The sequence below is a fragment of the Nycticebus coucang genome, chromosome 14, assembly GCF_027406575.1.
Source record: "Nycticebus coucang isolate mNycCou1 chromosome 14, mNycCou1.pri, whole genome shotgun sequence".
NCBI classification, from domain to species: Eukaryota; Metazoa; Chordata; class Mammalia; order Primates; family Lorisidae; genus Nycticebus; species Nycticebus coucang.
In genome coordinates, this window is record NC_069793.1 from 8,692,991 (window position 1) to 8,718,982 (window position 25,992).

The following is a 25,992-nucleotide window of genomic DNA, read 5'->3' on the forward strand; positions in this document are numbered from 1 at the left end:
ATTTTGAGGCAAGGCCTTTTTCAAATCAAACTGGCAGTTGTTTACTTGTCCTTTACTGAATAAAATTAGCCATGACCATCAGAGATTAAAACTTGGGAGATACCTTTAAGATACTTCTAAGGTGGGTGGCACCTTTGCTCAGTGAGTAGGGCCCCAGCCCTATATACCAAGGGTGGCAGGTTGGAACCTGGCCCTGGCCAAACTGCAACAACAAAAAATACCGAGGGTGGCGGGTTCAAACCCGGCCTGGCCAAACTGCAACAAAAAAATAGCGGGGCTTTGTGGCGGGTGCTTGTGGTTCCAGCTGCTCGGAAGGCTGGGGCAAGAGAATCTCCTAAGCTCAGGAGTTGGAGGTTGCTGTGAGCCATGTGAGGCCCCGGCACTCTACCGAGGGCGGTAAAGTGAGACTCTGTCTCTACAAAAAAAAAAAAAAATCCAGGTTTTGTGGCGGGCACCTGTAGTCCCAGCTACTCGGGAGGCTGAGGCAAAAGAATCGCCTAAGCCCAAGAGGTGGAGATTGCTGTGAGCTGTGACACTAAGTCACTCTACTGAGGGTGACAAAGTGAGACTGTCTCAAAAAAAAAAAAAAGACACTTCTAAGGTAAAAGGCACTGAATACTCTAAAATATAAGGAAGTATTTATATTATAGTCTCTTTTTTTTTTTTTTTTTGTAGAGATAGAGTCCCACTTCACTGCCCTCAGTAGAGTGCCATGGCATAGGGCGGCGCCTGTGGCTCAGTGAGTAGGGCGCCGGCCCCATATGCCGAGGGTGGCGGGTTCAGGCCCAGCCCCGGCCAAACTGCAACAACAAAAAAAGAGCCGGGCGTTGTGGCAGGCGCCTATAGTCCCAGCTACTCGGGAGGCTGAGGCAAGAGAATTGCGTAAGCCCAAGAGTTGGAGGTTGCTGTGAGCTGTGTGAGGCCACAGCACTCTACCGAGGGCCATAAAGTGAGACTCTGTCTCAAAAAAAAAAAAAAAAAAATAGAGTGCCATGGCGTCACACGGCTCACAGCAACCTTCAGCTGTGGGGCCTACGCGATTCTCCTGCCTCAGCCTCCCGAGCAGCTGAGACTACAGGCGCCCGCCACAACGCCTGGCTATTTTTGTTGCAGTTTGGCTGGGGCTGGGTTTGAACCCACCACCCTCGGTATATAGGGCCGGAGCCCTGCTCACTGAGCCAGAGGCGCCGCCCTTTTTTTTTTTTTTTTTTTGAGACAGAGTTTCACTTTGTTAGCCTTGGTAGAGTGCCATGGCATCACGGCTCATAACCACCTCAAACTCTTGGGCTTAAGCGATTCTCTTGCCTTAGCCTCCCAAGTAGCTGGGATTATAGGTGCCCACCACAACACCCGACTGTTGTTTAGAGGTGGGGTCTTGCTCTTGCTCAGGATGGTCTTGAACTTATGAGCTCAGGCACTCCATCTGCCTCAGTCTCCCAAGTGCTGGAATTATAGGTGTGAGCCACTGTGCCCAGCTATATAATATTCTTTACCTGAGTGATTAGCCAGACTTTATACTTCCCTTTTACAAGTATTTATATATATATTTTCTTTTGATGCAAGAGTCTCACTTTGTCACCCACTGTACCCAGCCCTACAAGTATTTATATGTTAATTTAATCCTTTAAAAAACTCAATAAGATAGGTACTAGTATTATTCTTCATCATTTCACAAAGGAGGCACAGAAAGATTAAGTAATTTATCTAACTTTACACAGCTACGAAGTGGCAAAACTGCCAAGATTTTGAACCGGGGCAGCGCCTGTAGCTCAGTGGGTAGGGCGCTGGCTACATACACAGAGGCTGGCGGGTTCGAACCTGGCCCAGGCAGCTAAAACAATGACAACTGTGACAACAACAAATAGCCAGGCATTGTGGCGGGTGCCTATAGTAGCGGCTACTTGGGAAGTTGAGGCAAGAGAATCGCTTGAGGCCAAGAGTTTGAGGTTGCTGTGAGCTATGACACCACGACGTTCTATCAGGGCAACAACTTGAGACTCTGTCTAAAAAAAAGAAAGAAGGGTGGTAGGGTGGTGCCTGTGGCTCAAAGGAATAGGGCGCCGGCCCCATATGCTAGAGGTGGTGGGTTCAAACCCAGCCCCAGACAAAAAAAACAAAAACAAAAAGAAAAGAAAAGAAAATAGCCGGGCATTGTGGCGGGCGCCTGTAGTCCCAGCTACTAAGTAGACTGAGGCAAAAGAATCGCCTAAGTCCAAGAACTGGCGGTTGCTGTGAGCTGTGATGCCACAGCACTCTACCAAGGGTGACAAAGTGAGACTCTGTCTCTAAAACAAACAAACAAACAAAAGATTTTGAACCAGCCTTAGCCCAAGAGTTTGAGGTTGCTGTGAGCTATGACACCATGGCACTGAACTCCTGGGCAATTGAGTGAGACTCTGTCTCCAAAAAAACCCCTAAAGATTTGAACCAGGCAGTTTGGCTTGGAGCACATACTCCGGACGTAGATGCAGCCTAATCTGATAAACCATTTGGCCATATTCAGTTGGTACTGCTAACCCATTTTCTTCTCTACCACCCACACTCACATCGTTCTACTTACCAGGTGACATGTTTTCATGAAACCATTTCATCTCCACATATAGAGTGAAGACAAATGGGTAGGGGATCAAGACGATGTCCCCATGTTTGAATTTCAGGTGGGAAACTCTCTCCCATTTACTTTTATCTGGGAAATGGTGCTAAGGAGGGAGGGGAAAGATGCCAGTATGCATTCCTTCCCTGAGTACTATTTTAGCTATAAGATTCCCTCTCCTTTCCCTGATCTACCCTCCAAACTGCCTGTAGTTTTGCTGCTTCCATTGGAATCTACAATGTGAATAGTAGCTAATTTACAGCCATGAAAGAAAGGATACAGGGAAATACAATGAAGTGTTCTGTAGCAAAGGGCTGCAGATTGTCCAAGTTTCCCAAGACCACGCGGATAGAATCCTGAAAAAAAAATTGAAATGACTTTAATACTGTTGAGTCTCAGCCAATCTTTCCATTTTTGTCACTGCTCATCACATATATATTCTATCAAAGTTGAACTATTTGCTGTTCCTTGAACGTGACTTTGGCTTCTCCATTTCTATGCTTTTGTATAGTCTGTTCCCTCAGTTGCCTGAAATGCCCTTTGCACCATCAGCACCTGTCCAAATACCTACCTGTCCTTTAAGGTAAAGTTCAAAAGCCATCTCCTCCAGAAAGCTTTCCCTGATTTACCAAGTTGTAATTAACTGTTAGTCTCAAACTTCATGGTAGTTAGTCTAGAACCTTTACTACCTTCCATTGGGAGGTCTTCTTGAAGTAGAATATACACCTGATTTATAGTCCCTACTGGAAGATCTACTTGAAGTAGAATATATGCCTGATTTATCTTAGTATCCCTTCTATGGTGTCTACCATAGTGGATGATATATAACAGGTCCTCAACAAATGTATATTGAATGACTGGGCACAGTGGCTCACGCCTGTAATCCTAGCACTCTGGGAGGCTGAAGTGCAAGGACTGCTTGAGCTCAGAATCCAAATTTTGGACCCATCTCTGTCATTTTGTTTAGCTTATAATTATAATAGCTAATATTTATTTATTTATTTATTTTATTATTTTTTTTGTGTGTGTAGAGACAGAGTCTCACTTTATGGCCCTTGGTAGAGTGCCATGGCATCACACAGCTCACAGCAACCTCCAACTCCTGGGCTTAAGCGATTCTCTTGCCTCAGCCTCCCAAGCAGCTGGGACTACAGGCGCTCGCCACAATGCCCAGCTATTTTTTTTTGGTTGCAGTTCAGCCAGGGCCGGGCTTGAACCCGCCACCCTCGGTATATGGGGCCGGCGCCCTACCAACTGAGCCACAGGCGCCGCCCAATAGCTAATATTTATTGAGTAACAACCATGGCAGTGTTATTGTTTTAATACATATTAATTAATTTAACACCCACAACCCCCCCATGAAATAGGCACTTCTTCTTTTTTTTTTTTGGTTGCAGTTCAGCGGGGGCCGGGTTTGAACCCGCCACCCTCGGTATATGGGGCCGGCACCTTACCGACTGAGCCACAGGCGCAGCCCTGAAATAGGCACTTCTATCATTCCCATTTTACAGATGAGGAAAGAAAGAGGGGAAAAAACATTTGTAATTATACAGCTAGAAATGGTGGAGCCAAGATCTGGAGCCAGACTATGGAGTTCCAGAGTTCACACCTCTTAACCATTAGGCTAGATTGCTTATCAGTAAATGTTTTCTAAATGAATGAAACAGAGTAATAACAACTGCCCCCAAACTATTGAGAGTAAGAGAACATATAAAAATCACTTAAGAATTGGGCGGCGCCTGTGGCTCAGTCGGTAAGGCGCAGGCCCCATATACCAAGGGTGGCAGGTTCAAACCCGGCCCCGGCCAAACTGCAACCAAAAAATAGCCGGGCATTGTGGCGGGCGCCTGTAGTCCCAGCTACTCGGGAGGCTGAGGCAAGAGAATCGCTAAGCCCAGGAGTTGGAGGTTGCTGTGAGCTGTGTGAGGCCACGGCACTCTACTGAGGGCCATAAAGTGAGACTCTGTCTCTACAAAAAAAAAAAAATCACTTAAGAATCTTTCATATGGGCTGGGCACAGTGGTTCATGCCTGTAATCCCAGCACTCTAGGAGGCTGAGGTGGGTGGAGCCTTTAAGCTCAGGAGTTCAAGACCAGTGTGAGCAAGAGACCCTGTTTCAAAAAAAAAAAAAATAGCCGGGAGTTGTGGTAGGCGCCTATAGTCCCAGGAAGGCTGGGGCAGGAGGAACACTTGAGCCCAGAAGTTTGTGATTGCTGTGAGCTATGATGCTATGGCACTCTACCAGACGCAAGAAAGTGAGACTATCTCAAAATGAATAAATAAATAAAACAGTAGAATCTTTAATATGATATGTAAATGTATTTAAATACTCTTTAGCTACTGGTTATTGAGTACTATGTGGCAAGCATTACACATATTTACTTCTTTTTTTTTTTTTTTTTGAGACAGAGTCTCACTATGTCGCCCTGGGTAGAGTGCTGTGATGTCACAGGTCACAGCAACCTCAAACTCTTGGGCTTAAGTGATTCTCTTGCTCAGCCTCCCAAGTAGCTGGAAGTACAGGCGCCCGCCACAATGCCCAGCCATTTTTGGTTGCAGTTGTCATTGTTTAGCAGGCCCAGGCGAGGCTTGAACCTGCCAGCCTCAGTGTACGTGGCCAGTGTCCTACCCTCTGAGCTACAGGCACTGCCCATATTTACTTCTAATCTTCACCACAATCTTGAAAACAGGCATTACTTATTAATCTCATTTGACAGGTAAGGAAACAGATTCAGGGAGGGCAGGTAACTTCCTCAAAGTCATACTGTGGATGGCAAAACAGAATTCAAATCCAGGTTTGACTGGCCCTGAAGTGTAAGCTCCCTCCACTCTACTATGTCTTGAGCTATTCTCTGCCCAGATTAACCAAAGCAAAGTGAAATAAAATTTGCTCCACTCATAATTAAAATAAAAAGAAAGTTTTCATGGTCTTATATGAAAATAATTGTTATTTATAATGATATCCTTGAGTGTCTTGCACGATCTTTTTTTTTTTTTTAGAGACAGAGTTTCAATTTTGTTGCCCTCAGTAGAGTGCTGTGGCTTTACAGCTCACAGCAACCTCCAGCTCTTGGGCTTAGGCGATTCTCTTGCCTCAGCCTCCTGAATAGCTGGGACTACAGGCACCCGCCACAATGCCTGGCTATTTTTTTGTTGTTGTTGCAGTTTGGCCGGGGCTGGGTTCGAACCCGCCACTCTCAGTTTATGGGGCCAGCACCTTACTCACTGGGCCACAGGCGCTGCCCATCTTGCGAGATCTTTTATTATTATTATTATTTTTTATTAAATCATAGCTGTGTGCATTAACGCAATCATGGGTTACAATGTGCTGGTTTTATACACAATTTGAAATATTTTCATCAAACTGGTTAACATAGCCTTCACAGCATTTTCTTAGTTATTGTGTTAAGACATTTTTATTCTACATTTAGTAAATTTTACATGTACCCTTGTAAGATGCACCATAGGTGTGGTCCCACCAATTACCCTCCCTCCACCCATCCTCCCCTCTGCCCTCCCCTCCCTCTCCCCTTTCCCCATATTCTTGGGCTATAATTGGCAAGATCTTTTTTTTTTTTTTTTTTGTAGAGACAGAGTTTCACTTTATGGCCCTGGGTAGAGTGCCGTGGCATCACACAGCTCACAGCAACCTCCAACTCCTGGGCTTAAGCGATTCTCTTGCCTCAGCCTCCCGAGTAGCTGGTACTACAGGCGCCCGCCACAACGCCCGGCTATTAATTGGCAAGATCTTAATGTATCGCTCAACACTTAGCCAGAGAGTCATAGGTGTCTTTAAGGCTATGACTCAAAAGTTTTGATTTCATGGAGTTTTGTGTGTAAAGATATTTAATTGCTTTGAAATGTGGAAACATAAGTCTTAAGAAATATAATAGTTGGCTCGGCACCTGTGGCTCAAGCGGCTAAGGCGCCAGCCACATACACCAGAGCTGGTGGGTTCGAATCCAGCCCGGGCCTGCCAAACAACGATGATGGCTGCAACCAAAAAATAGCCAGGCATTGTGGTGGGCGCCTGTAGTCCCAGCTACTTGGGAGACGGAGGCAGGAGAATAGCTTGAGCCCAGGAGTTGGAGGTTGCTGTGAGCTGTGATGCCACAGCACTCTACCCAGGGGGACAGCTTGAGGCTCTGTCTCAAAAAAAAAGAAATACAATAGTCACTGAGTTGTGAAGTTAGAAGGAGATAAACTAGTTTAAACCATTCATTTTATATATAAATGAAGCAATTAAGACCCAGACCGATAATATGATTTGTCAAGGATGACACAGCTAATTAGTAGTTAAGCCAAGACTGGAATCCAGGGCTGGTCCCAGAACTCTAACTCCTTGTCCAATGATTTCACTGTCTGCAAAGCTGTGCACCTGTTTAGTCTTCTTCTGTGGAAGAACCTAAAGCTAGAAGAGCTGGGTAGAAAGGAATGAAATTGAAGTGGGAATAAAGCAGTAGCAAATGTTTCCAATTAAAATGAAGACACAGAAGCCTTGTCTGTATATTTACAGTTGAGTTTCCTGAACGTCAAGTACTAGGCAGTGGTTGGGATGGTGAGGTTTCCCAGAGCTCTGGAAGGCAGCAGTCTTCCGGAAGCTTTCTCTATGCCAGCTGCCACAAAAGAGCACTGCTGAAAGCTGGGAACTCTGGTAGAAACTAAATAACTCTCAGCCTCAAAGGTGCTGACACATCAACTAAGAGAATTGAGAAAGGATATAGGCTTTAAATTTCCCTGGAAAAACAGTAAAGTTTCTCTGAAGAGGAAACATGGTAGGGAGAAGCCAAATTATCAAGTGGAGGTTGTGACTCAGTTTGTAGGAAATAATTTAAAATCTAGATGTGGATGCATCCTTGGTTTAAAGAATATCTTTCCCAGAAGTTGTCTGCTTTTTTCTTTACCTCCAGTTCTTGGATGATGACTTCCTTATTTTCTATCTCTTCTCCTCTAGAAGGTAAACACATAAGAGAAAAGTTAAGATAAAAAGAAAACCTCTGGAGAGAGTAGACTGTATTATTGAAGCTAAAGAAACATGACATAACAATTGTGTGTGCTGGGCAGTGCCTGTGGCTCAAGGAGTAGGCTGCCAACCCCATATACCGGAGGTGGCGGGTGTGGTCTGAAAACTGGCTATACCAAAATGTCCTCTCTGTTAACCCACCAAGACCTAAATTCCCACTGTGAAAGTTAATCATTTTGTTAGACTAGTTGTATTTAAAGCATGGTTTGGGGACCCTTTCAAGGGGCTTCCAAGGGTAAAACTATTTTCATAATGATACTAGAATAGTATTTACCTTTTTCCACTGTGTTGATATTCATAGCCATTACTGCAAAAGCAATGGTGGGCGAAACTGTTAGTGCCTTAGCACATATTTAGCCAATTATGGTGCACTATACTAGCAATCATAGTAATCTTCACTGCCACACATTTTAATATCTTTGAGGAAGCAATAAAAAAATAATAATTTTATAAAGTCTCAACCCTGAATACATCTCTTTTTAAGTGTTGTGTGATAAAGCAGGAAGTATGCATAAAGAACTTCTGCTGCCTACCAAAATACAATGGTTATCCTAAGGAAACTCACTTGTGTAACATTTAAGCTGCAAACTGAACTGCTTTTTTTTTTTTTTAGAAACAGAGTCTCACTTTATCTCCCTCGGTAAGGCCTGGTGTCACAGCTCACAGCAACCTCCAGCTCTTGGGCTTAGGTGATTCTCTTGCCTCAGCCTCCAGAGATGCTGGGACCACAGGTGCCTGCCACAGAGCCTGGCTATTTTTTGTTGCAGTTTGGCCGGGGCCGGGTTTGAACCTGCCACCCTTGGTATATGGGGCTGGCGCCCTACTCTCTGAGCCACAGGTGCCGCCCTGAACTGCTTTTTTTCAATGAATGATATTTTACTTGAATGACCAGCTGACAAATTATGGTTGTTATTCAGACTTGGGAGTCTAATAGATGCTTTCTAAAAAATGAATAAAGAGAACACATCAATTCAAGGAAAAAAGTAATAATAGTATTTGTTGTAAATGACAAATTTGGGGCTTTCAAGTGAAAATACGAATTTTGGAAAACCTCTGTCCAATATTATGAGTTTGACAGCTTCCAAATACTTAAACACTTTTCTGATAATATTAGTAGTGATATTAACAGATATTTTTGATATTGTGTAATGGAATGTGTCAATATTTTGAGGACCTGCATAAACCAGAGAACAAACATTTTCCAAATAATCAATGAAACACATATTACAAAATCATCCTAGGTAAAATATTCATTCAAAGAATAAGATAGGGCGGCGCCTGTGGCTCAGTCGGTAAGGCGCCGGCCCCATATACCAAGGGTGGCGGGTTCAAACTGCAACCAAAAAATAGCCGGGCGTTGTGGCGGGCGCCTGTGGTCCCAGCTACTTGGGAGGCTGAGGCAAGAGAATTGCTTAAGCCCAGGAGTTGGAGGTTGCTGTGAGCTGGGTGAGGCCACGGCACTCTACCGAGGGCCATAAAGTGAGACTCTGTCTCTACAAAAAAAAACAAACAAACAAAAAAAAAAAAAACAAAGAATAAGATAGAGCAATGAATTTGTATAATGTAACAGAATTCAAAAAATTCACTAATATAATTTCAGATTCCACATTGCAACTATTAAATAAACTACCTGTTAGGAAAAAAAAACTACCGGGCGGCGCCTGTGGCTCAGTGAGTAGGGCGCCGGCCCCATATGCCGAGGGTGGCGGGTTCAAACCCAGCCCCGGCTAAACTGTAACAAAAAATAGCCGGTCGTTGTGGCGGGCATCTGTAGTCCCAGCTGCTTGGGAGGCTGAGGCAAGAGAATGGCGTAAGCCCAAGAGTTAGAGGTTGCTGTGAGCCGTGTGACACCACGGCACTCTACCCGAGGGCAATACGGTGAGACTCTGTCTCTACAAAAAAAAAAAAAAAGAAAGAAAGAAAAAAAAACTACCTAAGAAAAAGCCAGGAAGGCTATGTTAACCCTTGTGATGAAAATTTGTCAAATGGTATATAAAACCAGTGTATGGTGAAAAAAAAGAAAAGAAAAAAAACTACCAGTTAAAAAACCCCAAAGCTACCACTTGTCAAGTTTTGTTGTAAGGTCAAAAAAGAATATCCACAATGGCCAACTGTGGTGGCTCACGCATGTAATCCTAGCATTCTTGGGAGGCCAAGGGAGGAGGGAATACCTTGAGTTCAGGAGTTTGAGACCAGCCTGAGCAAGAGCTAGATTCCAGCTCTACTAAAAATAGAAAAATTGGGCCAGGCACAGAGGCTCTTGCCTGTAATCCTAGCACTCTGGGAGGCCAAGGCAGGTGGATTGCTTGAGCTCTGGAGTTCAAAACCAGCCTGAGCAAGGGCAAGACCCTGCCTGTAAAAATAGCTGGGTATTCGCCTGTAATCCTAGCTCCTTGGGAGGCTGAGGCAAGAGAATTGCTTAAGCCAAAGAGTTGGAGGTTGCTGTGAGTTGTGACGTCACAGCACTCTACTGAAGGCAACATAGTGAAACTCTGTCTCAAAAAAAAAAGAAAAGAAAAAGAAAGCTGGGTGTGTGGTGGGTGCCTGTAGTTCCAGCTTCTTGGGAGCCTTAGGCAAGAAGATAGCTTCAGCCCAAGAGTTTCAAGTTGCTGTGAGCAATGAGGTCATAGCACTCTACAGAGGGTAACAGAGTAAGATTCTGTTTCAAAAAAAGAAAACAAAAATTAGCCAGGCACTGTGGCAATGTTGTAGTCCTAGCTACTTGGGAGGCTGAGGCAAGAGGATCTCTTCAACCCCAGATTTTGAGGTTGCTGTGAGCTATGATGGTGCCATGGCACTCTACCAGGGTGACAGAGTGACACTCTGTCTCAAAAAAAAAAAAAAAAAGAATATCTATAATGATATGAGAGGGCTATTAATATATTCCTACCTTTCTCAACTACAAACCTATGTAAATTGGTTTATAAATCAACAACAGATTCAGTGCAGCATATATATATACATATATGTTATATGTATATATATACACACACATATATATTTATATATATATATATTTTTTTTTTTTTTTTTGAGACAGAGTCTCAAGCTGTCACCCTGGGTACAGTGCTATGGCATCACAGCTCACAGTAACCTCCAACTCCTGGACTTAAGTGATTCTCTTGCCTCAGCCTCCCAAGTAGCTGGGACTACAGGCGCCCACCACGCTTGGCTATTTTTTGGTTGTAGTTGTCATTATTGTTTGGCAGGCCCAGGCTGGATTCGAACCCGCCAGCTCTGGTATATGTGGCTGGCGCCTTAGACGCTTGAGCTACAGGTGCCGAGCCAGCAGTATATACGGTAATCTAGTAGTCTATTTACCTGACATTAATGAGATTTGCAGAAATGTAAAATGATGCCAATCTTCTCATTTTTTTTTGTTTTGGAAAAAAAAAAAATATATATATATTTTTTAATATAATGCAGATGTACTTTTATTTATTTGTTGTTGCATTTTGGCCGGGGCCAGGTTTGAACTGACCACCCTCGGTATATGGGACCGGCACCCTACTCACTGAGCCACAGGCACTGCCCTGGAAAATATATTTTTAATAAACACATGTTAAGGCTGGGTGTGGTGGCTCACACGTATAATCCTAGCACTTTGGGAGACCAAAGCAGGAGGATTCCTTGAGCTCAGGGGTTCGAAACCAGGCTATGCAAGAGTGAGACCCTGTCACTACTAAAAATAGAAAAAAATGAGTAGGGCATTCTGGCAGGTGCCTGTAGTCTCAGCTACTCAGGAGGCTGCAGCAGGAGGATTGCTTAAAGGCAGGAGTTCAACACCAGCCTGGGCAACATATACCTTGTCTCTAAAAAACTAAGTAACTAGCTGGTCGTGGCAAGGCACACCTGTAGGCCCAGCTACTTGGGACACTTAAGAAGGAGGACTGTTTGAGCCCAGGAGTGCTATACCCCATCTCAGAAAAAAGAAGCATATAACATAAAATTGCCATTTTAACCATTTTTAAGTGTACAATTCAGTGATGTTACATATAGAGTGGACATAAAGTTCTTGTGCAATTTTAAATAGTTTAACATAGTGAATTACACATGAAATTTATGTCCACCTTGTACATCCACAGTGTGGCACAACCATCACCATTATCTATTTCCAAAACTTTTTATCACCCCAAGCAGAAAAATTGTACTCATTAAGCAATAACTCTATTGTCCACTTCTCCCACCCCTTGGTTACCTACTTTCTGTCTATGAATCTACTGTCTATCTCTATGAATTTTCTTATTCTGGGTATTTCACATAAATAGAATCATATATTTGTTCTTGTGGCCTATTTCATTTAGCATAATAACTTCAAGGTTCATTCACTTTGTGTGTATAACAGCACTTCCTTTTGCAATTTATTTTTGTAGCAAATATTCTATTGTGCCTGTATACCATATTTTGTTTATCCATTCATCTTCTAATGGACACTTGGTTTGTTTTCATGCTTCTGTTATTGTGAATAATGCATCTATGAACATTGTACAAATTATCTGAGCCCCTGTTTTCAATTCTTTTGAGTATATACTTAGGAGTGGAATTGCTTGGTCCTACAGTAATGTTTAACTTTTTGAGAAACTGCCAAAGTGTTTTCCACAGCAGCTGCACCATTTTACATTCCTTTTTTTTTTTTTTTTTCTGAGACAAAGTCTCACTCTATTGCCCTGGGTAGAGTGTTGTGGCATCATAGCTCACAGCAATCTCCAACTCTTGGGCTCAAGTGATCCTCTTGCCTCAGCTTCCCAAGTTGCTGGGACTACAGGTACCTGCCACAACACCCCGCTAGTTTTTCTACTTTTAGTAGAGATGGGAATCTTGCTCTTGCTCAGGCTGGTCTTGAACTCCTGAGCTCAAGTCATCTACCCACCTCAGCCTCCTATTTCAGCATATCTTTGCAGTTATTTTCTGTTTCATTTTTCTAATTATTATAGCCACTCTAGTAGGTAGAAAGTGATATCTCCTAGTGGTCTTGACTTGCATTTCTCTAGTCACTAATGATATATATATATATATATATATTTTTTTTTTTTTTTTTTTTTTTTTTTTGGTTTTTGGCCAGGGCTGGGTTTGAACTCGCCACCTCCAGCATATGGGACCGGCGCCCTACTCCTTGAGCCACAGGCGCCGCCCCTAGTCACTAATGATATTGAGTATCTCTTTTTTTTTTATATCTTTTAATATGTTTACTGGCCATTTGTATGACTTCTTTGAAGAAATATCTATTCAAGTCCTTTGTCCAATTGAGTTATCTTTTAAGTTATAGAAGTTCTTTACATATCTGGATATTAAACCCTTTTCAGATAATACGATTTGCAAAAATTTTCTCCCATTTATGTGGGTTGCTTGCTCACTGTGTTAAATCTATGTCCTTTGATACACAATATTTTTCTTTTTTGAGACAGGGTCTTGCTCTATGTGCCTGGATCAGAATACAGCGGCATCATCATAGCTCACTGCAACCTCAAATTCCTGGACTCAAGAGATCCTCTTGCCTCAGTCTCCTGCGTAGCTGAGACCACAGGTGTATGCCACCATACCTAGCTGAATTATTTTTTGTAGAGTTGAGGACTTGATATTGCCCAGGTTGGTCTGAACCTCTGGCCTCAAGTGATTCTCATACCTCAGTATCCCGAAGTGCTAGGATTACAGGCGAAAGCCACCACACCTAGCCTGACACACCAAATTTTTTTCTTTTTTTGAGACACAGCCTCAAGCTGTTACCCTGGGTAGAGTGCCATAGCATCACAGCTCTCAGCAACCTCCAACTCCTGGGCTCAAGCTATTCTCCTGCCTCCTCCTTCCAAGTAGCTGGGACCTACAGGCGCCTGCCACAATGCCTGGTTATTTTCTTGGTTGCAGCCATCATTGTTGTTTGGCAGGCCCGGACTGGATTCGAACATGCCAACTAAGGTGTATGTGGCTGGTGTCCTAGCCGCTTGAGTCACAGACGCCAAGCCAAAATTTTTAAGTTTTAATGAAGTCCAATTTATTTATTTTTCTTATGTTGCCTGTTTCTTTGGTATCATACTTAAAGACACCATAACCAAATCCAAAGTCTTGCCCTTATGTTTTAGGGGGGGGGTTGAGACAGAGTCTCACTATGTTGCCCTTGGTAAAGTGCCATGGTGACATAGCCAGCTCACAGCAACCTTAAACTCTTGGGTTTAGGGTGGCACCTGTGGCTCAAAGGAGTAGGGCACCAGCCCCATATGCCAAAGGTGACAGGTTCAAACCCACTACCGGCCAAAAAAAACTGCAAAAAAAAAAAACAACTCTTGGGTTTAAGCAATTCTCTTGCCTCAGCCTCCCAGGTCGCTGGGACTACATGCGCCTGCCACTGTGCCTGGCTATTTTTTGTTGCAGTTGTCGTTGTTTAGCTGGCCTGGGCCAGATTCGATCCCAACAGCCCTGGTGTATGTGGCCAGTGTTCTAACCACTGAGCTCTGGGCACCGAACCCTCTTATTTTTTTTTAAGAGTTTTATAGTTTTAGCTCTTAAATTTAGGTCTTTAATACATTTTTCCTTTGTACATTACGTAAGGTAAGGATATAGGATTATTCTACTCCATATGGATATTCAGTTTTCCCAGAACTACCCTGTTTCCCCAAAAATAAGACAGTGTCTTATATTAAGGTGTGCTCCCAAAGATGCAGTAGGTCTTATTTTCAGCGGACGTCTTATCTTTCCTGTAAGTAGGTCTTATTTTCGGAGGATGTCTTATTTTTGGGGAAACAGGGTATTTGTTGAAGAGACTTCTTTCTGTCACTGAATGGTCTTGGCACTCCAGTTGCAAATCAACTGACTACAGATGTGAAGGTTTATTTCAGGGCTCTAAATTCTATTCCTTGGGTGGCGCCTGTGGCTCAAGGGGTGGGGCGCTGGCCCCGTATATCGGAGGTGGCGGGTTCAAACCCAGCCCCTGGCCAATAACTGCAAAATTAAATTCTATTCCTTAATATATATCTGTCTTTATGCAATTTTTATTACTGTACCTTTGTAGTAAGCTTTAAGATTAGAAAAGTATGGGGTGGCGCCTGTGGCTCAAAGGAGTAGGGCGCTGGCCCCACGTGCCGGAGGTGGCAGGTTTAAACCTAGCCCCAGCCAAAAACTGCAAAAAAAAAAAAAAAAAATTAGAAAGTATGAGTCAAACTTTGTTCTCGTTCATGATAGTTTTGGCATTTTGGATTCCCTTGAACTATATGAATTTTAGGATGGCTTTTTCCATTTCTGCTAGAAGATCATTTGGAATTTGACAGGGATTACACTGAATCTGAATTTTGCTTTGGCTAATATTGTCATCTTAGGCTCAGCACCCATAGCTCAGTGGTTAGGGTGCTGGCCACATGCACAGGGGCTAGTGGGTTCGAACCTGGCCAGGGCCTGCTAAACAACAACAACAATAACAAAAAATAGCTGGGCATTGTGGTGGGCACCTGTAGTCCCAGCTACTTGGGAGGCTGAGGCAAGATAATTGCTTAAGTCCAAAAGTTTGAGGTTGCTATAAGCTGTGACGCCACAGCACTCTGAGGGTGACATAGTGAGACTCTGTCTCAAAAAAAAAATTGTCATCTTAATCATATAAAGTTTTTCAATCCCTGAACTGAGGAAGTCTTTTTTCTTTTTTTCAGTGCCATCGCATCATAGCTTACAGCAACCTCAAACTCTTGGGCTCAAGTGATCCTTTTGCCTCAGTCTCCAGAGTAACTGGGACTATAGGTGCCCACCACAATGCCCAGCTAGTTTTTCTATTTTTAGTAGAGATGGGGTCTTTCTCAGTCTGGTCTCAAAATCCTGAACTCAAGCAATCCACCCACTTGGGCCTCCCAGAGTGCTAGGATTATAGTGTGAGTTGCCCTCGATAGAGTGCTGTGGTGTCACAGCTCACAGGAACCTCCAACTCTTGGGCGCAAGTGATTTCTCTTGCCTCAGCCTCCCAAGTAGCTGGGACTACAGGTGCCCACCACAACACCCAGCCATTTTTTTGTTGCAGTTGTCATTGTTGTTTAGCTGTCCTGGGCCAGGTTCGAACCCACCACCCTTGGTGTATGTGGCTGGCGCCATAACCACTATGCTATTGGCGCTGAACCAAGTTTTCTCTAATTTCTTTCAACAATAGTTTATAGCTCTGTATATGTCCTTCTTGGCTAAATTTATTAAGTATTTTATTCTTGTAGCTCACGCATGTAATCCTAGCATTCTGGGAGGCTAAGGCAGTGGATCGCCTGAGTGCAGGAGTTTAAGACCAGCCTGAGAAAGAGGGAGACCAGGTCTCTAAAAAAAGAGCCAGGTGTTGTGGCAGGCACCTGTAGTACCAGCTACTTGGGAGGCTGAGGCAAAAGGATTGCTTGAGCCCAAGAGTTTGAGGTTGCTGTGAACTATGATGCCATGGCATACCAGGGAGACAAAGTAAGACTGTCTCAAAAAAAATAAATAAATAAAAGTATTTTATTCTTTTTGATACTATTATAAGTGACATTGTTTTCTTAATTTTCTTTTCAAATTGTTTCTTGCTAGTGTATAGAAATAAAACTGATTTTTGTGTTGATTTCTGTATCCTGCAACTTTGCTGAATTTATTTATTTGCTCTAGTAATTTTGGATAGATTCTTTAGGGTTTTATACCTGTAAAATCATGTCATCTGCAAATAATGAAGACAGTTTCACTTCTTCCTTTCCAATTTGGATCTTTTTTTTTCTTTGCCTAAGAGCTTGGCTAGAACTTCAGTATTAGGTTCAATAGAAGTGGTAATAGGGGCATCCTTGTTTTGTTCCTTATCTTAAAGGGAAAGCTTTAAGTCTTTCTTTTTTTTTTTTTTTTTTGGCCGGGGCTGGGCTTGAACCCGCCACCTCCGGCATATGGGACCGGCGCCCTACACGTTGAGCCACAGGCGCCGCCCAGCTTTAAGTCTTTCATCTTTGAGTATTAAATGTAGATTTTTTCACTAAGGCCTTTATCCTGTTGAGAAAGTTCCCTTTTTTTTTTTTTTGAGAGGGAGTCTCACTTTGTCACCCTTGGTAGAGCTATAGTGTCACAGCTCACAGCAACCTCAAACTCTTGGGCTCAAGCAATTCTCTGCGTCAGCCTCCCAAGCAGCTGGGACTACAGGCACCTGCCACAATGCCCAGCGATTTTTTTGTTGTTGTTGCAGTTGTCATTGCTGTTTAGCTGACCCAGGCCACCTTCAGTGCACGTGGCTGGAGCCGTTCTATTTCTAGTTTTTTTTAGTGTTTTATCACAAAAGGTGAAAGGTGTTAAAGAATTTGGCGAAATATTTTTTCTGCATCGATTAAGATGATTATGTGGGTTTTTCCTTCATTCTATTACCGTTGTCTATTGTGTTGACTTTTTTTTTTTTTTGAGACTGAGTCTCACTTTGTCACCTTTGGTTGAATGCCATGGCATCATAGCTCACAGCAACCTCAAACTTTTAGGGCTCAAGCAATTCTCTTGCCTAGCTGGGACTACAGGAACCCACCACAATACCTGACTATGTTTAGAGATGAGGTCTCGCTCTGGCTCAGGCTGGTCTCAAACCTGTGAGCTCAGGCAATCCACCAGCCTTGGCCTCCCAGAGTATTAGGATTACAGGCGTGAGCTACCGTGCCCAGCTGTGTTGATTGGTTTTTATATGTTGAACCACCTTTGGATTCCTGGGGTAAATCCCAGGAATGTAAATAATGGCAATCTTCTCTATTTATTTATTTTTTTGAGATAGAATTTCACTTTATCACCCTCCGTTGAGTACCGGGGCGTCACAAGCTCATAGTAACCTCCAACTCCTGGACTTAGGCGATTCTCTTACCTCAGCCTCCCGAGTAGCTAGGACTACAGGTGCCCACCACAACGCCCGGCTACTTTTTTGTTGCAGTTTGGCCAGGGCTGGGTTTGAACCTGCCACCCTCGGTATATGGGGCCAGTGCCTTACTCACTGAGCCACAGGCACTGTCCAATCTTCTCTTTTTAAAAAAATACAATTTCTAATTAAATGTTAATATTTAATGACTATATCATTCTAAAATTTATTTATTTATTTGAGACAGGGTATTTATTTATTTATGTATAAGTGGATGAGAGACAGGGTCTCTCTCTGTTGCCCCAGCAATGGTGCAGGGGTGCAATTTATTTGAGACAGGGTCTCACTTTGTTGGCCAGGCTAGAGTGTAGGGGCATGATAACTCACTGGAACCTCCAACACTGGGGCTTAAGCAATCCTCCTCCCTCCTGAGTAGCTGGGACTACAGGCACACACTACCACAGCTGGCTAATTTTTCTGGTTTTTTTTTTTTTTTTTTTGTAAAGATAAGAGTCTCACTATGTTTGTAGGCTGGTCCCTTTTAATTTTGTATATTATAAATATTGACAGGTATAACTTACATAGTCAAAAGCTGTTTAAGGTTTTTAATAACTTTAAGAGTACAAAGAAGTCCTGAGATAAAAAATTTTGAGAAACACTGCCTCAAAATCATGTTGTCTCTAATTAGAAACTTACAATAATAATAAATATGCTGAATAGAAAATATCTGGGAAAGTCCTACAAGAAGCTACTTTAGCCAGTCTCCCGTACTGGGTGAAGGCAGAGAAGAAATATCTATGGAAATGTACTAACTGGTGATTGAATAGGCTACCCTCCTACCTTTAAAATTACCTGATGCTGTTGCCATATCTGATTTTGAATTTATACACATTGGGTCCTGCATGAAGAAACCTCGTTTCTGGAAATGGGTAGGTAAAGGGTTTTAAACTCATTGCTTCCAAATGATAGCCTAAATAAAGTAGAAATATTAGAGAATTATTAAAAAGCAAAAGGTTGCTCTTTATATACAGGAAAGGGAGCCTCCCCAATCAGTAGCATTTCTTCATAAGTAAAATAAATGTCTAACACTCAGCACTACTGCCTAGGTACCAGATTCAGTTCTGCTATTAATCACCTGGGAAGATACACGGTGTGTTGGAATGATCTCTGGGATTAAAGTCAAAAGACCAGAATTCAAGTTGTATCATTTATGACTTGTGCAAATCATTTCCCTTCCATAAGACTAACGGATACTGCAAAAAACAAACAAACAAACAAACCAATGGCACTAATTATCTGCCCTGACGACTCACAGAATTTTTTTTTTTTTAAGAGACAGACTCTCACTTTATTGCCCTCGGTAGAGTGACATCACAGCTCACAGCAACCTCCAACTCCTGGGCTTAGGCGATTCTCTTGTCTCAGCCTCCTGACTAGCTGGGACTACAGATGCCCGCCACAGTGCCCGGCTATATTTTTGTTGCAGTTTGGCTGGGGCCGGGTTCAAACCCACCACTTTCGGTATATGGGGCTGACGCTCTACCCACCGAGCCACAGGTGCTGCCCCTGACTCACAGAATTTTTGTTTGGAAGAAATGTTTTTCCAAATATTTCCTGAATCTATTCTCTTCGCCCATCCTTACTTTCCCTGGAACCTGGGTGGGTATTATGAAGGCTCAAGTTTAATGATGAGATAACCCAAAGGATACACCAATAAAAGGCCTTTTGCTATCAATTTTATTAAAAATTAAGTGTTTACCACAGTTCCCTGACAGAGCCAAAGTAGCAAATAAGGATATATGAGGTTTCCTAGTGATGCCAGGCAATGCCTTATTTTCCCTACCTTTCAATTACCCTTCCTCTCCATTACTTGTGAGTCTGCTCTATTCCTCAACAGTGCCTATTATATGTTTACTAGTTTTATTTTTCCTATCCTTGAATCACTGCCCACTTAAAGTCCTCTCTGTGGGGAACTGAGGAAATGGGAGAAATGGGAAAAGAAGTGTGATATGTTTCTTCTCCTCCAAGAGGGCATTTGGCATGTGCTCAGAACTAAGAATCAAGCACACCGTGATTTTCTAAGTCACTAGGGCTTTCTCTTTGTAGAGATAATAAAGATAATAGACCCTGTACTCTGTCTCTTCAAAAGGAACTTTAAATAATTAGAGAAAGAGGTCCATATCTCCTAAGGATCAAAACTACCTATATACAAAACAAATACTGATTTTAGAGGCAGCTGAGATGGACCTGACAGAACAGGCACAAAGTGAGAATTTGACTTGTGAATCTCAGCTCCCATGTTCCTACTTAATTTCTCTGAGTCTTGGTTTTCTTACTTACATAATAACAACTACCAATAACTTCTGTTATGCCCTATTCTAAGTGCTTTATATATATTATCTCACTTAATACTCACAAGAAGTCTAATAGATGAGAAAACTTAGGCACTGAGAGATGAAGTAACATGCCCAGAGCTATGAATGCTGCTGGAATTTGAATTCAAAGTGAGGAAGTATAGATTCAGACTTGATTTTTTTTTTTTTGAGACAGAGTCTCACTATGTCACCCTCGATAGAGTGTCGTGGCATCATAGCTCACAGGCTCACAGTAACCTCAAACTCTTGGGCTTAAGTGATTCTTTTGCCTCAGCCTCCCAAATACCTGGCACTACAGGCACCTGCCACAATGCCCAGCTATTTTTTTTTGTTGTTGTTGTTTAGCAGGCCCAGGCCAGGTTCGAACCCACTAGCTCTGGTGCATGTGCACAGTGCCTAACCACTGAGCTATGGGCGCCGAGCCCAGTTTTTGTTTTTTTTTTCCTTGTTGCAGTTGTCATTGTCGTTTTAGCTGGCCTAGGCTGGGTTTGAACACACCAGCCTTGGTGTATGTGGCCAGCACCCTAACCACTGAGCTATGGGAGCCGCCCAAGCCCAGTTTTGATATTCTTAACCACTCTGCCAGTCTGCTTCCTGGCATTATGAGGAGGAAAAATAAGGTAATAAACATAAAATCATTTTGTAAGTCGTAAAATACCATACATACATAAAGGACTATTTCCATTATTCTTTCCTCTATATTATCCTCATGCCATTTCTACTCAGCAGAGAAAACTCTTGTATGGTAGAGTCATAAGATCTATGTGCCCAAAGAATGGAATTTCCCACAATTTCCAAAGTTCAAGTCTGGGGCTGCCAGTAAAGACATACCCTAGTATCTGATCTCGGCTGCTTGGGATTAGAATAACAAGAAGTTGGAGCCAGAGCCCATGAGATTATTTAGGCTAGAAATGCAGTCAAAAATGAAAAGAAATAGTGCCAACTGCAGAGTCCCCAGAGGGGAAATACTGTTCATATCCTGAGAAAAAACTTACTGATGTCCCATGCTCAAGGCATGGCAGGAACCCAAGCTAGATATGATGAGTTTTGGTGCCAAATGACTTTCAAAGTAAGCAGGGAGCCTATCTGGTGGGACTTAGGTTGTTGCCACAAAAAAATTTAACTCTCAACTATTCAAAGGATTCTTCTAAGATATAGTAACCTCTCCACAGACAGAGGGCTGGAGGCATCAGAGCAAAGGAAATGAAGAACATTTGCTGGAAATAACAATCCAGAGAGGAAACTTCATGTGCTGCAGCACAGCTAGCTGGCTGAAAGAAGAAAAAACAACCTTCCTCTAGCTAGGGCCTGTTCCTGTTAATTCACTTCAGAAACAAACACCACACACTAATTACCTCATTTGAAAACAAAGATTAGACAGTGTAATCCAAAACAACCACATAGTAGTACTTTTTCAAAGATTTAACAGGGTTCTTTTTCTTTTTTTTTTTTTTGTAGAGACAGAGTTTCACTGTACCGCCCTTGGGTAGAGTGCCGTGGCGTCACATGGCTCACAGCAACCTCTAACTCTTGGGCTTACGCGATTCTCTTGCCTCAGCCTCCTGAGCAGCTGGGACTACAGGCGCCCGCCACAACGCCCGGCTATTTTTTGGTTGCAGTTTGGCCGGGGCTGGGTTTGAACCCGCCACCCTCAGCATATGGGGCCGGCGCCCTACTCACTGAGCCACAGGATAGCCATGGTGACATATGTCCCACTAACTACTATTAAGTTGATGGGATCTTGGATATGAAAGGTCAGATTCCCAACCCATTTTTACATGACCACAAACCATAGCTTTAAAATAAAGGAAAACAAATTAAAGGCAGTGTGGGAGAGTAGAAAAGCCAAGATTTAGAACTGGAGGACCAAGACTTGAGTGGTACTTCTGCCTCTACTAGTAATAAGACCCTGAGAAAATCACTTAGCCTCTTCATGTCTTAGTTTCTACATCTACAAATGGAGATTCCACTTACCCCTGGAAGGTTATGGTGATTAAACGAGATAATACTGTAAGTAGCCACTTCATAAACTCCAGAGTATTATAAAAACACTAGATGTTTTGATAGATTTGAAGAGTTTTTCTCTTAATGCTTCACTAGAAAAGCAAATTCAAGAGAGCAAAACTGATTAGCTTTAATCTCAGTGCCAAATCTGACAAATCCCAACCAAGAAACTTCCTGTGAAAATATCCAAGAATTTGATTTAAATGACAGGTAGGGACTGATGTTAGAATGAAAGTGATTTTTAAAGATTCTACTAATTTGTTTCATATAAAGGAACATCTGAGTCGGTGCACAGAACCTGAAGCAGGGCTGAATACTACATAAGGATAATGATATTGCTACTGAAGTGGAAGAAGATGATAATAAGGAAGTATTTTCACTAACTATATCTGGTGATATTTGGTTAAAAAATATCTTCTACCATATTGAAGGATAAAAGAGCTTTCATAGGCATATTTAAAATACATCTAATGAAGATCTAACATGATGGGCTCTGTGACCACTATGAGTGTGAGCAACAAAACAGGGAAATCCCACTGATGTTATGAATCCAAATCCATTTTAGAAATGAAATTGAGGACAGACAACCACTTCTTTTCTGCTTTCAAAAGTCCTTAGTGGGGCCAGGCATGGTGGCTCATGCCTGTAATCCTAGCACTCTGGGAGGCCAAGGCAGGTGGATTGCCTGAGCTTAGCAGTTCAAGACCAGCCTGAACAAGGGCTAGGCTGAAGGAAGAGGATCATTTGAGCCCAGGAGTTTGAGGTTGCTGTGAGCTACGACACCATGGCACTCTATCCAGCACAATCGAGTGAGACTCTGTCTCAAAAAAAAAAAGTCCTTGGCTGATCTTAGATGTCTTGCTACCTTTGCTGAAGTAAATTCAGACTCTCTAAAAGCCTCTATTTTCAACTACAGATTCACAGATGCCTACAGCTGGATATGCCTTTCATTTTAGAGGGGAAGAAAGGGAAGTCACTTCACCAAAGAAAGATCTGACTCCCAGACCATCACATAATCCAGTATGGAACCAAGATTAGCCTCCTAGGATTGTGGATGCTTTGACTCATGCAATTTTCTTTTTCTTTTCTTTTTTTTTAGAGACAGAGTCTCACTATGTCGCCCTCAGTATGAGTGCCATTGCATCACAGTTCACAGCAACCTCAAACTCTTGGGCTCAGGCTGAGCTCCTGTAGCTCAGGGGATAGGGCGCCAGCCACATACACCAGAGCTGGCGAGTTCGAACCCAGCCCGAGCCTGCCAAACAACAATGACAACTGCTATCAAAAGACAGCTGGGCATTGTGGCGGGCGCCTGTAGCCCAGCTACTCGGGAGGCTGAGGCAAGAGAATCGCTTAAGCCTGAATTTGAGGTTGCTGTGAGTGAAGCCATAGCACTCTATCAAGGGCAACATAGTGAGACTTAGTCTCAAAAAAAAAAAAAACCCGAAAAACTCTTGGGCTCTCTTGCCTCAGCCTCCCTAGTAGCTGAGAGTACAGGTGCCTGCCATAACACTGGCTATTTTTTAGAGATGGAGTCTCCTGCTCAGGCTGGTCTCAAAAGCCCCAGCTCAGGCTGGGTGGGAGGATCACGCCTTTAATCCTAACACTCTGGGAGGCCAAGGGGGTGGAGATCACAGGTTCTAGACCAGCCTGAGCCAGAGCAAGACGTCTGCTCTAAAAATAGCTGGGCATTGTGTCGGGCACTCATAGTCCCAGCTTCTTGGGAGGCTGAGGTAAGAGAATCGCTTAAGCCCAAGAGTTTGGGGTTGCTGTGAGCTGTGATGCCATGGCACTCGACCAAGGATGACAAAGTGAGACTGTCTCAAAAAAAAAAAAAGCCTGAACTCAAGCACTCCACCCGCATTGTCCTCCCAGAGTGCTAGGATTACAGGCATGAGCCACCGTGCCCAGACAGGCTCCTGCATTTTCCATCACAACACATCAGCTTGTCAGTCATTTTATTAAATTATAATCCTCGTCATGCTCATGCATCTGGGTGATTCAGACAAATTCATTCTGGGTACAAAGGTATCAAACCAAAATATAAACTTTTCTGACTGAAGATTCTTAGAATTATAATTTTTTCTTTTTTATTTTTCTTTTTGACAGTCTCTGTCCGGGCTTGGTGGCTCACACCTTTAATCCTAGCATCTGGGAGGCCAAGGCAGGTGAATTGTCTGAGCTCAAGAGTTCCAGACCAGCCTGAGCCAGAGCAAGACCTCGTCTCTAAAAATAGTCGCATGTTATGATGGGCACCTATAGTCCCAGCTACTTGGGAGGCTGAAGCAAGAGAATTGCCTGAGCCTAGGAGTCTGAGGTTGCTATGAGCTATGATGCCAGAGCACTCTACCAAGGGTGACAAAGCGAGATGCTATCTCAAAAACTAAAAAAATAAAAATATAAAATAAACCCCTAAAAAATAAAAACAATGAAATCTAAAAACAGATCTACCATATGACAAGCAATCTCACTGCTGCACAGCTATCAAAATGAGGGAAAATTGGTATACTGAAAAAATATCTGGCTAAGCAACCATAGCTCAGTGGTTAGGGTGCTGCCACATGCATAGGGGCTGGTGGGTTTGAATCCAGTCTGGGACTGCTAAGCAACAATGACAATAACAACAAAATAGCAGGGTGTTGTGGCAGGCGCCTACAGTCCCAGCTACTGGGAGGCTGAGGTAAGAGATTCCCTTAAACTTAAGAGTTTGAGGTTGCTGTGAGCTATGATGCCACAGCGCTCAACCAAGGGCAACATAGTGAGATTTTCTCTCAAAAAAAAAGAAAGAAGGGCAGCGCCTGTGGCTCAAAGGAGTAGGGCGCTGGCCCCATATGCCGGAGGTGGCGGGTTCAAACCCAGCCCCAGCTAAAAAAAACTGCAAAAAAAAAAAAAAGAAAGAATATTGTACTCCCATTTTTTATCACAGCATTATTCGCAATGACCAAGATTTGGAATCAAGCTAAGTGTCCATCAACAGATAAATGGATAAAGAAATTGTCATACATAGGCAGTGCCTGTGGCTCAGTGGGTAGGGCGCCAGCCCCATATAAGGGTGGCGGTTTCAAACACAGCCTCGGCCAAACTGCAACAGAAAAATAGCCAGGCATTGTGGCAGGTGCCTGTAGTCCCAGTTACTTGGGAGGCTGAGGCAAGAGAATTGCCTAAGCCCAGAGTTGGAGGTTGCTGTGAGCTGTGTGATGCCACGGCACTCTACCGAGGGAGATAAAATGAGACTGTCTCTACAAAAAAAAAAAAAAAATTGTCATATATATACTCAATGGAATAGTATACAGCCACAAAAAGAATGAAACCCTGCCATTTGCAACAACATGGAGGAACTAGAGAATGTTATGTTAAATAAAATAAGCTAAGCAGAGAGTGGGAGCTAAATATTTTTTAAAATCAATTTCATGGGCTCAGTACCTATAGCTCAAGTGGCTAAGGTACCAACCACATACACCAGAGCTGGCAGGTTCAAATCCAGCCCGGGCCTGCCAAACAACAATGACAACTACAACCAAAAAATTACCGGGTGTTGTGGCAGGTGCCTGTAGCCCCAGCTACCTGGGAGGCTGAGGCAAGAGAATCGCTTAAGCCCAGGAGTTGGAGGTTGCTGTGAGCTGTGATGCCATAGCACTCTACCCAGGGCAACAGCTTGAGGCTCTATCTCAAAAAAAAAAAAAAATCGATCTCATATAATCAGAGATTAGAATGATGGTTACTAAAGGCTAGAAAGGTAGCAAGAAGTGGGAGGATAAAGTGGTGATGGTTAATGGGTGCAAAAATATAGTTAGTCAGAATGAACAACATCTGCTATCACAACAAAGTGACTGTAGTCAAGAATAAGTTACTTTAGAATAACTAAAAGAGTGGAATTAGAACGTTGCTAACACAAAGAAATGATAAATTCCTCTACAAAAAAAAGTGTATATATAGAGAGAAAGAGATGGATACCCCAATTACCTGACTTAACATTGTATGCCTGTATCAAAACATCACATATACCCTGTAAAAGTATAAATTATGTATCCATAACAATTAAAAAGAAAATAATTGTAATTCACTAGATTTATAAAAAGATATCCCTGCTATGAGGAGATAATCTAATTCGGTCAAGTTCATACATCAGGGGCCAGACTAAAACTCAGATATAATGCTAAAGCAAGGTAGTCCCAGCTGACTGTAGGTTGTCAAGAAGGTG

General features: G+C 42.9%; 1 protein-coding gene across 1 annotated transcript in view; it reads right to left on the bottom strand.

The window, feature by feature from the left end:
* MAJIN (membrane anchored junction protein) overlaps positions 1–25,992 on the bottom strand; it is a 44,607-nt gene that overhangs the window by 13,423 nt on the left and 5,192 nt on the right. The window contains exons 2-5 of the mRNA XM_053560998.1: positions 18,265–18,382; positions 7,498–7,543; positions 2,874–2,949; positions 2,561–2,686 (exon numbers count right to left, since the gene is read on the bottom strand). Coding sequence (XP_053416973.1) covers positions 2,561–2,686; positions 2,874–2,949; positions 7,498–7,543; positions 18,265–18,365 — 349 coding nt within the window. The 5' untranslated portion in view covers positions 18,366–18,382. The remainder of the gene's footprint in view (positions 1–2,560; positions 2,687–2,873; positions 2,950–7,497; positions 7,544–18,264; positions 18,383–25,992) is intronic.